At 28.7% G+C, this 13,383-nt stretch overlaps 1 protein-coding gene across 1 annotated transcript in view; it reads right to left on the reverse strand.

Moving 5' to 3' along the window:
- Positions 1-13,383, reverse strand: part of LOC135958447 (mucin-3B-like) — a 166,280-nt gene that overhangs the window by 12,644 nt on the left and 140,253 nt on the right. Inside the window, exon 11 of the mRNA XM_065509351.1 lies at positions 752-1,265. Coding sequence (XP_065365423.1) covers positions 752-1,265 — 514 coding nt within the window. The remainder of the gene's footprint in view (positions 1-751; positions 1,266-13,383) is intronic.

The raw sequence follows: 13,383 nt of genomic DNA on the forward strand, positions 1-13,383 counted from the left end.
GGTGGATTCTTGCAAAGTATTTTCTTTAAAGGCTTGTAACTCGAAAAGTAGTGGAGATATGACAATGAATTTCTTCATATGATAGGTATTGAATTCAGCTACAAAACGAAAAGTTGTTTTCCCGCCCACTGCCACGCCTACTTTTGTTTTTATAGTAATTTATAGTTTATAACTATATATTTCTGAACTGGTAGGATTTCGGAACATTTTTAAGATGCCATCAGAAAGCTTATTTCCCAGGCTAGCTGTGTGGCGAATTTCATTTAATTCGGATTATAAACACTAATAAAAAGGCGCTAATGAAAAAAATCATTTTCAATCCATTTGTCTGACAACTCTTTTCTTCTAAAGCTTATAGCTCGAAAACCATTAAAGATATCTAAATGAATCTTTTTACATAAAATAAATTTGGAGCTTGGCTTCAAGATGGAAAATATTTTACCGCCCACTGTCCCGCCTACTTTAATTTTTATAACGATTTATATTTTACGCCTACAAATTTCTAATCTAGATGGGCGTGGCAAAAAATCTTGCACGTCATCTGAAAGATAATTTCCTTGGCTATCTGTATGCCAAATTTCATAATATTCTATTCAAGATAAATAAGGAAAAGACGATCGAGATGTAAGTTCGATTTCAAAAATTACACAAATTTTTGTCAAGTACTAAATATTACTTTAATATTTTGTTCAGCAACATGTATCTCAATAATGTTTCTCAATTAAACCCAACCATCTTATTGTTTTCTCACCTGATCCATCACTATTTGTGTTGCTGACCGTAGATGTTGTTAAACGTCTTGCTTGGAATTTACGTCGCAAAGCAGCCGACGACTGGGATTTCGATGTTTGCTTCGCTGTGATGTCATTGTCGGCCGATGACGATGACGTCAATGATGATGAGGCCAATTTCAAATCATTCGCCAATGTTTCCGTTGATAGTTTCTTATTCAATTTATTGTTCGTTTTGAACGTCGTATCGGTTGTTATATCGACAGCAGCAGCATTAAGTGTTGGTGGCCGATTGGTGCGTAAGCGTTTAAATTTAGAGGTCGTAATGTATTCATCGTTTATTGTGGAAGATGAGTCGGGATGTGTGGTTAAGGTTGGTGTGGTAGTTTGTTGCTGTTGGCTGTTGTAGGCTGCAGAGGTGGCTGTAGCAGCAGTGGCGGCAGTAGATGAATTGATTAAGCGTCGACGCACACTCAATACAGGCCTTCGCGTTACTGTTAAACCGTTGCTGTTAACAGTTGCTGGTGTGCGCAGCTAGAGAGTGGTTGTAAATTTAAAAACAAAATATGGAAAAAAGAAGAAAATAAATAACATTTAATTTTAGTTTAATTTTAAGTTTGTTTTATAATATTTTTAAAGGATTTTTTTATATAAAATAAGGTGTTTATTTACGTGTATGTGTAATTTAATGTTTTTTTTTTGTTAAATTATAAAGTGTTCAAGGATTGTTTTATTTGAGTGTTTTTTTAACTACTTTTTGCCGCTACAAGTTTTGCTAGAGAAAAGTGCTGAAAACGAAAAATTTAAATTAAATAGATATTTAAGTGTTTAGTAAAAAAAGTTAAAGCTGGTTTTAATTTTTTATAATTTTAATTTATTGTTAAATTAAGCTAAGTTAAAAGGTGTGCAATTTTTTTATGATGCAAGAGATGGTTAAAGAATTTTAATGTTATTAAGTTGGTTTTAAGATTCAATAAAAGTTTTACGATTTTGTTGGTGTTTTTTTGTGTGTGTTTTATTTAGTAGGTGTTATGAAATGTGGGAAAATTAAAAACAAATGAAATATTATGAAATTCAAAAATGTCAAAAAGAAGAACTAAAGATATGAAATCTTTTAGGAAGGAAATAAAAAAACAACTGGAGTGTGTTTAAGTTCTTAAATTAATGATGGTGTGTATTGCATAAAAATGGAAAAATACACTCTGATTTTTTTACTCTTTTAAAAAACAAGAAAAAAAATCAAAAAAAGTTGTATTTTTTTGTGGAATTTTGTTCAAGTTTTTGCTGTATAAAAGTGCAAAAAAATCAGAGTGTAATTTTCCATTTTTTTAATGAATACCTTAATGTTTAATTTTAATATAATTTTGTGAATTATCATTAACGTCTATCTCTATTAATTGAATCGTTTATTTCTAAACCAGTCAATCAATAAATTATCGAATTTGAGTAAATCAAAGAAAACATTTACCTTTAAAAAACAGAAATCGGCCAATAACTCAATTTTGGATTTTTTGTTGCTTGACTGGTTTTTGAAATAAACGATTAAATTTAAGGAATATTGAGACCTACAACATTAATGAAAAATGTGGACCTAGTATTATATAAAATGCGCAGTCACATAACTTCTATCTGCACTAAATACGGATTTATCGGCTTTGTTTCATAATAATAAAGGGGCAGTAATTAATTTTTATTGCATTAAACGATAAATTTAGCTTTACAAAACAGTAAACGGCCAATAACTCAATTTTAAATTTTTTGTTGCTTGACCGGTTTTTGAAATAAACTATTCAATTGAAGAAATATTCCTAAATAACACATCATCTAGAAAAGATTATTTTGTCAGCAGATTTTTAATAAAAAAAATGAGTCATTTATTTTAACAATCATTTTTAATACAACATTTACACAAATTTAATCGTTATTTTTGATAATTTCTTATAAAAATAATTTCAAGTTTTTTGCTTTAATCTTTTGTTTTCTCTAAGTATTTTTTATTCTCACAAAGTTTTTGACTTAAATCTTTTGTTTTTTTTTACAAGAAATTTTTATTAAAACCAAGTTTGTGATAGAAGTCTTTTGTTTTCAATTACTAACCTCAAAACAAAGAAAAAAAATTAATATTTTATTGGAAATTTACACTTTTTTATTAATATTTAACATGTTCAATTTTACAAATTATATTTTTACTAGATAAATTTGATCTTTGATAACAAGTGCATTCGACTACCCCATTATAAATCATTTACTAATTGTTTTAAGTAATTTAAATAATTTGTTTATGGCATTTATTAAAAATGACTCAGTAGAAATTCATCATTGTAGAATAACGCTGGCTTCTTAACACTTTTGTTTGCTTTGACTTTGCCAACATCGTTAGACAATAGAATTTAATTGGCTTTTTTTTTGTAAAATTATTCTAAGTTGTTTATGATTATGAATATTGTTACTTAATGGTTATAATGACTCATTTAACTGAACTGGGTTTGCTTCATTAGAATTCTGAATCAAAGATAAATTTGTTTGTTTTACCACATTAACACGAACTCTGGTTATGTGTTAACTAATAGTTATACTGTTAGTTAAAATTATTTTTGTATGAAAACTGTCAGTATAACTATTAGTTAACACATGACCAGATTTCGTGTTAGTGGGGGCTATATTACAAAGTTTTGATGTCATAAAAAATAACTAAAGAATTTATATGAAATATAAGTTTTTGGTTAAATAACACTGAGAACAATAAGAATTTTCGGAATAAATCAGTACTACGCGAAATGAAACTACCCCTTTTTTCACAATATTGGTAAAATTGTTTACAATCATAACCAAATCAATGGTTTGACAATTATTGCCAGCGACTGCACGTAACACATTGACTGCCAAGGCACTTTCAGCAAAGAAGATGCTGGGGACCACAGCATTTTTTTTGCGTAATCTCTTCGAACGTCAATATTGGAATTTAGACTGTTGTCAGTAACACGAAGTCTGGTTATGTGTTAACTAATAGTTAAAGTGACAGTTTTCATACACAAATATTTTTAACCGACCGTATAACTATTAGTTAACACATAACCAGGCTTCGTGTTCATGAGGGTTAGAAACACAGATTTTTTTTTATAAATAAGAGTATCCTACGCAATCGCGAAAAGGAATTTTCTATCGGATACTGAGTTAGAAAAAATACTCAGTATAAGTACAGAAAGTAACTTGCAGAAAACACAGAAACAATTCTTGAAACTCCAGCACTATTGTGTGAAATGGCTAGAGAGAATAAAAGTTTGTTTCAAAAATGTATGTTCTTCATAAAAGAGGTTGCTTTGGCGATATCTTATTAACTTTTGATATATTTTTTTTATTGGGTGAATGACTAAAAAGCAGCGTTTTTCAAATGTTTAGCTTTTATTTTGAAACATTTGTACAATATAAATTTATTCAAAGTATTGGCCATTCTTAGCTATGACCTTTTCCCATCTATCCGGCTATGGATTTCGAGCCTTTAAGAACGAATCAAGTCAATTTCGGATACTCTGTTCTGAAGTGGAGCGTATCGCAGAGAAAGCGTTCTGCACCGATCGAAAAAAATAATAGTCGGACGGTGCAATATGTGCTTGCTTCGGACGAATCAGTTGTGTACAGGTTCCCTGTGATAAAAGATAGGACCCTTTTGTTCCCAACAAGTGCAGAGCATTACCTTAGCGCCATGGATATTTCGATTTGGTGTCGATTCGGCTGGTTGGCCCGGTTTCTCATACGATCTCTTATGTTTTCAGCTGTCTTAATGTATCCAGTTTTCATCGCAATTAATGATTCAGTGCAAACATGATTTTCTTTTATAGCGTTTAAGCATCATTTCGTCGTTCATGATCTTTCGGCTTCAATTCGTATGGTACTCAATTTTGCTGCTTGTAGATGAATCCTGCTGCTCGCAAACGTTTTAAAATTGATTCCTAAGTAGCTCCCAATGATTTTCCAAACACTTGTTGAGTTTTACAAAAACCTTCATGGAGTAATGCCTCCAATTCATGGTATTCAAACTTGTTTGGCTGGCCAGGCATTCTTTGTCTTCCGTGACAAAATCACCACTTCTGAAACGCACAAACCATCTCTCGCACATTGAAACCGATGTAATACATTCACCATAAGCTTTGCTGAGCAATCAGTGTGCTTTAGCGGCACTTTTATTTTCAAGTTAAAGAAGTAAAGCAAAACTTCTCGCATATGACGCTTTGTTGGTACAAAATTCGACATTTTCGCAACAAAAAAAAACTTTGTTGTTTACACTATAATGTTCAATAACCCATCAAAAGATTGTGAATCCCGTTTTTAAGTTAAACATTCAATAAAAATACACAAAAAATTAAATATCAAATATTTCTTAAAAGTTTAGAAATACAAGGTTTCGCAGGATTTGAAGTGAATAAAAATGTTTTACTTTTTCGTTTTCCTCCTTTTGGCTAAGTACATACGTATCACTCTATATAAAAACCATAACATTAGCAAATGGTGTTAACTGTCAATTTGATTTGAACATAATTATTTTTTATGGATGATTTTCAGTGGAAATGGTGGGTGAAACAGAGCCACGATCATCAATTTGGAGAACATCAGAACATCATAGATCGCGCGACAATGAATATTTTAAGGATGCGTTTGAAGATCGCTTCATGTCTCGTTTTGGCGATGGCAAGATCATCAAATTTCACCATTTGAAGTTTTTTATAGTCAATGATCTATGTGAACAAGCCTCAGATTATGCAAGCTCTTAAACAGAAAATCTGATAAGAGTGCGAGAACTTATCGTTAGGTCAATTTAAAATATAGTAAAAATCAACAAAATTATCATCAACTTGACCGATCTAATCATCAAAAACATTAAGAAAAATATGCAATTATGTGGTTTAATTTCGAAGAAAAAATTTCCAGAAGTATACTCAAATAAGAATCTATTTCGTACATTCGAGTATTTAATTATATGGACTAAATACTTAGCATTAAATTGAAGATAATACTAATTATTTGTTTGACATAATAAAAATTGCTTTTCAAATATGCCTTTCATTACAACTCTCCTGTTTAATACCTAACTCAGTTGTCAAAAACCAAAGTATTGCGAATGCATTACTGAATAAAAACTATGTGAAAACAAAAACAACACTCGTATGTGTGATTATTTTGAGTAATTTTTTTGTTTGAGTTTTTTCTTAGTCTTTGCTCTATGTGTATTTCTCTATGGCTATAATGTAGGAACCGGAAATGTCCATACAAATATAATTTAAAAATACGAAAAATCGAATTAAAATCCATAAAGTGGACTACAATTTTAATTACGCCATAAAACACATTTAAAATTTAATTTTTTTGTATTCAAATTTATTTTTAGTTTTCCCAATAAGCACCAACGTAGCAACAATTCAAGCACTTGAATATTTTGTTGGAATTTGACTTGAAAGCGAATGTTATTATGTTTCAAACTTGAAAAATATTTGAAAAACTTAAATATTTTCAAACAAAAAACATACATCGCTTGAATTTATGTTTCCTTTTTACTGGAAAATGCTATTGAAATAAAGTGTAATAACAACTGTAATTCAATTGCTTGACTATAATACAAGGCTTGAATTACACTTGCTTCCAAATTGAATTCCAGTAAAAATGCTTATTGGGTTAACATTGTGGAATTTTGGCATGAAATTTTAAAGAAAATTAAGAATTTCCATATATGATCTATATTTAAACAAATTCGTATAAAATTTTGTCCAAAAAGTATAGAAATGAAAGCAATATCTTTTGTAAAAATTAGAGTTTATTGAGCACGGTTTAACAAAACATTGTCATTTGAAGCAACAAAAATTTTTTTTAGTTTGATACTGTTCCATGGTATACTCAACAGCCCACAGTCTGCAATGACCCAAGATTTTCAGCTAATATCAGTTTCTTCTCCTTTTAACTTTGGGATCTTTCTAGCTCCTTTCTCCGGTTATAGATTTCATCGAAATGCAGCTAAGTGATTTTTGAACTGGATACAAATTTGCTGCTATTTGTATAAAACTTGAATTTGAATAATTACAAAACCTATCGAAATTATTACGAAATATTTCCTATTAATTGATTCAAAATCTAATAAAAGTTAAAGATTCCAGAGAAAAATATACATAAGCAAAAAACTGTAAGACAATATTTTTAAATTTTCTTAGGAGTAGAATTCAACAAAAGTAAACTTCTATTATTTACATAAAAATGCATGTAAAAGTTTACAATTTGCAACCTAAATAGCTGTTTTGAAAGGTGATTGCTGCCAAAATGTTTGTGATAGTTTAGAAATGAAATGAATTTTTTATGACACACTAAATAAATAAATACCACTTAAAACTAAATTAAATTGTTTATAATCAAATAAATTTTAAACGAATCATATAAAAAACCAGGTTTGTGTTACAAAAATCTTTTGTTTTGCTGATTTTTTTCTTTCATTCATAGACATGATTTATGATATTTTTGGCAATAGAGTTATTTAAAGCAATATCTACAAAAAATATATAATTTATTGCCAAAAATGTTTAAGCTATTAATAAAATTTTATAAAAAAAAACTATTTAAGTTATTTAAACGTTTAATAAAGTAAAAGATTGTAAATTTGAATAAAAGTAAAAACAGCTGCTATTTATAGTTATATTTGAAATATGTAGTTATTATTACGTTTTAATTGATTGTATTTTTTTGTTATTTTAGTTTTAAATAAAGATATTTTTTCAAATGATGTCAAGTGTAGGTTGATTTTCTTTAAGAGAAACCTTTTTTTTCAATGTCATTGATATCTTATAGCAAGAAATTGTTTACATTAATTTGCCATTAATTAAATATTAATTTAAATTTATTTAAATTTAATGGTTGCTAAAAAGCAAAGTATGATCGGTTTAGGTGTTCAAAGAATGTTAATAAATAAAACATTAAAAATTGTTTTGTACTAAGATTTTGTAATACGTGCAAAGACATGTATTTCCATTAGGGTGGTCTTTGCGTGGACGATTTTAGATGTTTCCAAGGTCTGAATTTGTTCTCTATAATCTAGAAACTAAATGCAAAACATTTTAGCAAAATAGGATAACGTTTAGAGGTTGGACATTTCATTTTAAGTTTCCAGTTTTGAATAATTGGCGTATCTTTTGAACGAGGTTTTTGTTTTTAATATGTGTCATTTTGAAGTGAACATATCTGTCATTCAATCTCACTTATTTATTGAACTTTGTTATGTAAACAACAATATTTTTTGCCTTCGAAAATTTTGATTTTTGTGCCAACAAAGCGTCATATGCGAAAAGTTTTGCTTTACTTCTTTTATTTGAAAAAAGTGTCGCTAAAGCACACCGATTGCTCACCACAGCTTATGGTTAATGTGTTCCATCGGTTTCAACGTTCGAGAAATGGAATACAAAAAAAATAAAGACCAAGAATTGGATGAAGATTGTTGTAAAACTCAACAAGAGCTTGCAAAATCATTGCGAGCTACTCAAGCAGCAATATCAAAACGTTTGCGAGCAGCAGAATTCATCCAAAGGCAAGGAAATTGGATACCTTACGAATTGAAGCCGAGAGACTTTGTAATACGATTTTGCATTTCCGAAATGAAGCTTGAACTGCATAAAAGAAAATCATTTCTGCACCGAATCATTACTTGCGATGAAAAATGGATCCATTACGGTAACCCGAAGCTTAAAAGATCGTACGTGAAGCCCGGCCAATCAGCCAAATCAACAACTAAGCCATGGTTGCTAATGTAATTCTCTGTATTTGGTGGCAGCAAAATGGTCCTAAACTATTATGAGCTGCTGAAATCTGACCAGAACATCACAGGGAACCTGCACCGATCGCAACTGATTCGTTTAAAGTGAGCATTAACCAAAAAACGCCCAGAATATGCGTCCAGACATGAAACCGTAATTATTCATCATGACAGCGCTCGGCCACATGTTGCAATAGCGGTTAAAAAGTATTTATAATGAAGTGGTTGGGAAGTTTTTCCTCCCTCACCTGCTTTATAGTCCAGACCGTGGTCCATCCGTTTACTATTTCTTTTCGATTGATGCAGAACGCTCTCTCTGGGATACGCTTTTCTTCAGAACAGAGTATCGGAAATTGGCTTGATTCGTTCTTGGCCTCAAAATATGTGCAGTTCTTTTCGCTCTGAATCCATATGTTGCCACAAAGATGGGAAAAGCTAACAATGGCCAATACTTTAAATTAATTTATATTGTACAAATGTTTCAAAATATAAGCTAAATATTTGTTTTCTTCTTTTGAGAGTAACTTCAATATTTCGAATTTAAATTCGAATTTGCGAACATATCTTTAAAAGCTTATATTCTTAAACTAAATTAAAAATTCTTTAAAAATTCATAAAAATTCTTTAAAATTTTTTAAGTTCGAAATTGGAAAATATTATAAATTGGCCACAAATAAAACTAAAATTATTTTTTTAAGAATCCTCATGATTTCAAAATTATTTTAACAGCTTTAAAAAAATTTCGAAATTAAGTTCGAATTTTCGAACATAACATTCCATTGTCATCATGTTCTTGCAAGCTCTAGACAATATTTTAACAGCTTTAAAAATTTGATTTCTAATTTTCGAACATAATAAGCCAATTTTCAAATCGACTAAAATTGTTTTTTTTTTGTTTTAAAATTATTTTAATAGTTTTCAAAAAATTTCGAATATGAGTTCGAATTTTCGAACATAATATTCCATTTTCATTAGGTTCATGCATGATCTAGATATTATTTTAACAGCTTGAATGATTGTTTGAACATAACTTCGAATTTTCGAACATAATAATTCCCACCAGGTCTAAGCCAATTTCCTTCCAAATTTAAGCCTATTCGGCCTACGAGAACTGGTTCAAAATTCAGTTATAATAAAAACATTTTATTATACCCTTCGTGAGAAGGGTAGTTTTCTAGAAGGAGAAGTTTTCTATTTAAAATCAGTAAAATCGGTCCACAAATGGCTGAGATATGAGGAAAAAACCAGGACAACCTCGATTTTGACCCATATCTGGTTTACTAAATCATTAATATAGACAATATGGATATCTAATGATAGATATTTCAAAGACCTTTGCAACGTATATAAGACCTAGTAAGGTGGACCTACAATGGGTCAAAATCGGAAAAAATATTTTTAACCCGAATTTTTTTTTCACCAAGAAAAAAAATTTTAAAAACCAAACAATTTTTTTTAAATTAAAAAAACAACTTTGGAAAATAAAAATAAATTTAGTTTACCTAAAAATATTTAAAATTTGTGTTTTGAAGTATAATCTGGTGAAGGGTATATAATATTCGGCTCTCTTACTTGTTTTTAAAATCTATTATAACCTGCAAACTTCATCCGATGTTGCTCAAATTTTCATTTGGTTTTTAGATGACGGTGAACAATTTTAGACCTTGAAAGCTTCGAAAATCCAAAAGGTGCCACCCTAATGTTCATTTAACTTAGAAGTTTCTGTTACATATTGTATTTAGTTATTAATTAATTCTTAACCGTTTAATTTATCCTTCATCTGTGTGTTTAATATTGCATTACCTTGTAATTCTTGTTCAATTTATTATTGATATTTAATATTATTTTCAAGTGAAGAATAAAAAAAACTATTTGTTAATTTAACATTTAAATGTCATCTTTATTTCTATGTTAATTCCTTTACGTTTAATGTCAAAAACACTTGTGGCAAAATCTGCAAACTGGCTTTAGTTTAAAGCCCACTGCATTGAACTTGTTTTTTATTTTTGCAAGACTGATAAAGTATGTAATTGTTAAATATAAAGTTGATTGCGGCATATTAACCTAAACATGTCACTTTGATTTAAAAGCAATTGAAATAAGTGTGAGCAAATTCATGAATGACTAAAGTACCCTACAGTCACTATTGTGATTGTACATTTTAAATTTCAGCAAGAGTTTAAATTGATGTTATTAGCTATTATTGGAAAGTAATAGATTTTTCTATTCATTGATTTACAAAATTGATTTGTAAAATTTTTGTATTTGAAAGTAACAGGCTTAAAGGTCTTAATAATGGGAATAAAATAGAAAAACATGAGTAAAAGTGGTTCGAAATTATTAGTAGGAAATTGTAGATAATTATGTATATTATTTTATTAAACAATATTCGCATAAATCTTTATTTTGAACTTTCCACTCTTGAAACAAAAATGAAGCCAAACAATTATGATTACACATCATTATTTCCTCTTTATTAACATGATATTTACGCATTTAAATAAATATTTGAAAAACATGACAAGCCCCTTCAAATTGTTTAATAAAACAGCCAAAGATGAACAACTTCAAATAAAAACAGAAAAAAGAAACTCAACATGAGATCACCCTGAATAACAAACAAATAAATAAAATCATAAAAAAACTACCAAATGTAACTATCTATTTACTAGACTCTTATAAATAAAAATCAGGCTTATTTCCCATACAAATATAAATAACTTTTTCAAAATTTAAATTTGAAAAGACAGCCAACAAATGACCGTTGCATAGTTTAAGCGTGAGGAATGGGATGAACAAAATAAACACAAACTAAAAACCAACTAAAACTGTAAATTTTGCGTTAATCAAATTCAAATTGCATACATCCGCAAAACTCGATTATTAATTTTATGTGTGTATGTTTATTTTTGTTATTATAAATAAAAAAACTATTTTATAAACAAGATATAAAATTACGCAATGTTTTGTAAATATTTATATAAAAAAACAAACTAAAAAAAATAAGTTACAGTAAGCAAAATCAATGTCAACAACATATGAATTCAATAAAAAAACAAAACTTGTATAAATATTGTTTTTAAAATATTGAAAAATAAAGCTGAATTAGTGCTTAATGTGACACTTTAAAAAAGTAACAAAAATCTGATTTATGTTTGAAGTCTACATAAGTAGTTAATTGCTATACCCTAACACAAATTTGGCGAATGAAATTATGAGCTGGGTGTGAAAGGTATTAAATAGGCTTAAATGTTTAAAATTTAATAAAATAATTTTAGAACTTTTCAAGTAATTTAAAAAAATATAAAAAATGGAATTTAGCAATTTTGTCAAATTGCTTATTTATAATTTTATAATCAGAATTGGGTCCCTAAATCACGTCATTTAAACCTATTGGATTCGTTTTTTTTTTGGAGCTATTTGAAGTCAAAGTTCTTCAAACAACAAGCGTACATTAGGGTAATTTAAAGATGAGCCACTGTGCAGAATCAAATTGTTTTGAAAATAAATCTGACATTGCTAACTGGCCGATCCGTTTACCATGAAATTTCACATAGGCGTAGCAGAGGAGTATTCAAATTTAATTTTTGAGGACGAAACCCAAAGAGTTCTCAGGAGCGGCGCTGTGAGGTCTCGAAGTAGGGCACCTCAGAAATGCAAAAGACGCTTACTAATTTGTTAAGGTTTGTCTAAAATCAATGATTTTAATATATTCTTAAAACTCTTGATTAGGCCTATAAAAAATATGATGACTTGTGAAATTTATCTCTTATAGGTATATGCATTTGAAAATTCAAATATCAAAATTTCCATACCTTGGCCAAATGTGTTCATAATATTGGCCGCAAAATATGACCGATTTCTTAACAAACCAATTTAATGATATAAAATAATTATATGAAAAAAGTTCTAAAAAAAATATCGCTCACAAATAATAACACGGTGCTACGATGGAAAAAAAAACTTGGAAAACGGCCTAGCGTGGGTTATAGGTCTTGCTGAGTGCACTACAAATTGTGTCTAAAAATTTCAGAAACACCCTTAAATTCAGAAGTTATTCTAAAAAAACCGTTTTCAGTGATGTTCGTCGACTTATCGACCTGTAGGTTAGTCAGTTTTTGTGCGACTTTAAATTTTTTGAGGGGTTTGGAAAGAAAAGTGATTACGCTTCAGACGTGCATTTTTTGATACATTTGTAAGTTATAAGTATTGTTTTTGTTAAGAATATCTAAAAGAAAAACAAAATTTATTAACTTTTTTGATTTTAGTCGCTTTTCATTGCGTATTTTGGTATAAAAGTTTATAAAACTTTATACCAATATATATAGAAAATTTAGTTCTTAATAAAACATGGTTTTAATTATTCAAATCGGATTAAAATTGTAAAAGTTATTCAACTTTTAATTAACAACATTTTTAGTATTTTCTCCCACAGCGCATATGAATAAAAAAAACAAAAAACTGTAGAAAAAAAAATATTTGTAAAATTTTGAATTTACAAGGTAAATTTTTTCGAACTTTTTCAAAAATGTTTAATAACTTTTGCAAATATAAACTGATTTTAACAAGTAATATCTCATTTTTCCCATATAAAACACTGTGCAAAAAAGAATAGGTTTTTATAGAAAAATAGTTAAATTAACTATTGTTGAATTTGAAAAATTATGAAAAAAATACAAAATAAAGCGATACTTTTTATAAAAACTTATGCAATTTTTTCGATATACATTTTATCCATACATTTTGAAAGCTTAATTCTTTGTCTATCCATAATTGTGTGAGTTAGAGGTACTAAGGTACTACGACCTACCCTAAAACAGTTTTTTTCAAAATATATCAAAATTTTTAAGGTGTTTCAAAATCTTTGAA

Source organism: Calliphora vicina, chromosome 4 (assembly GCF_958450345.1).
Source record: "Calliphora vicina chromosome 4, idCalVici1.1, whole genome shotgun sequence".
NCBI lineage: Eukaryota > Metazoa > Arthropoda > Insecta > Diptera > Calliphoridae > Calliphora > Calliphora vicina.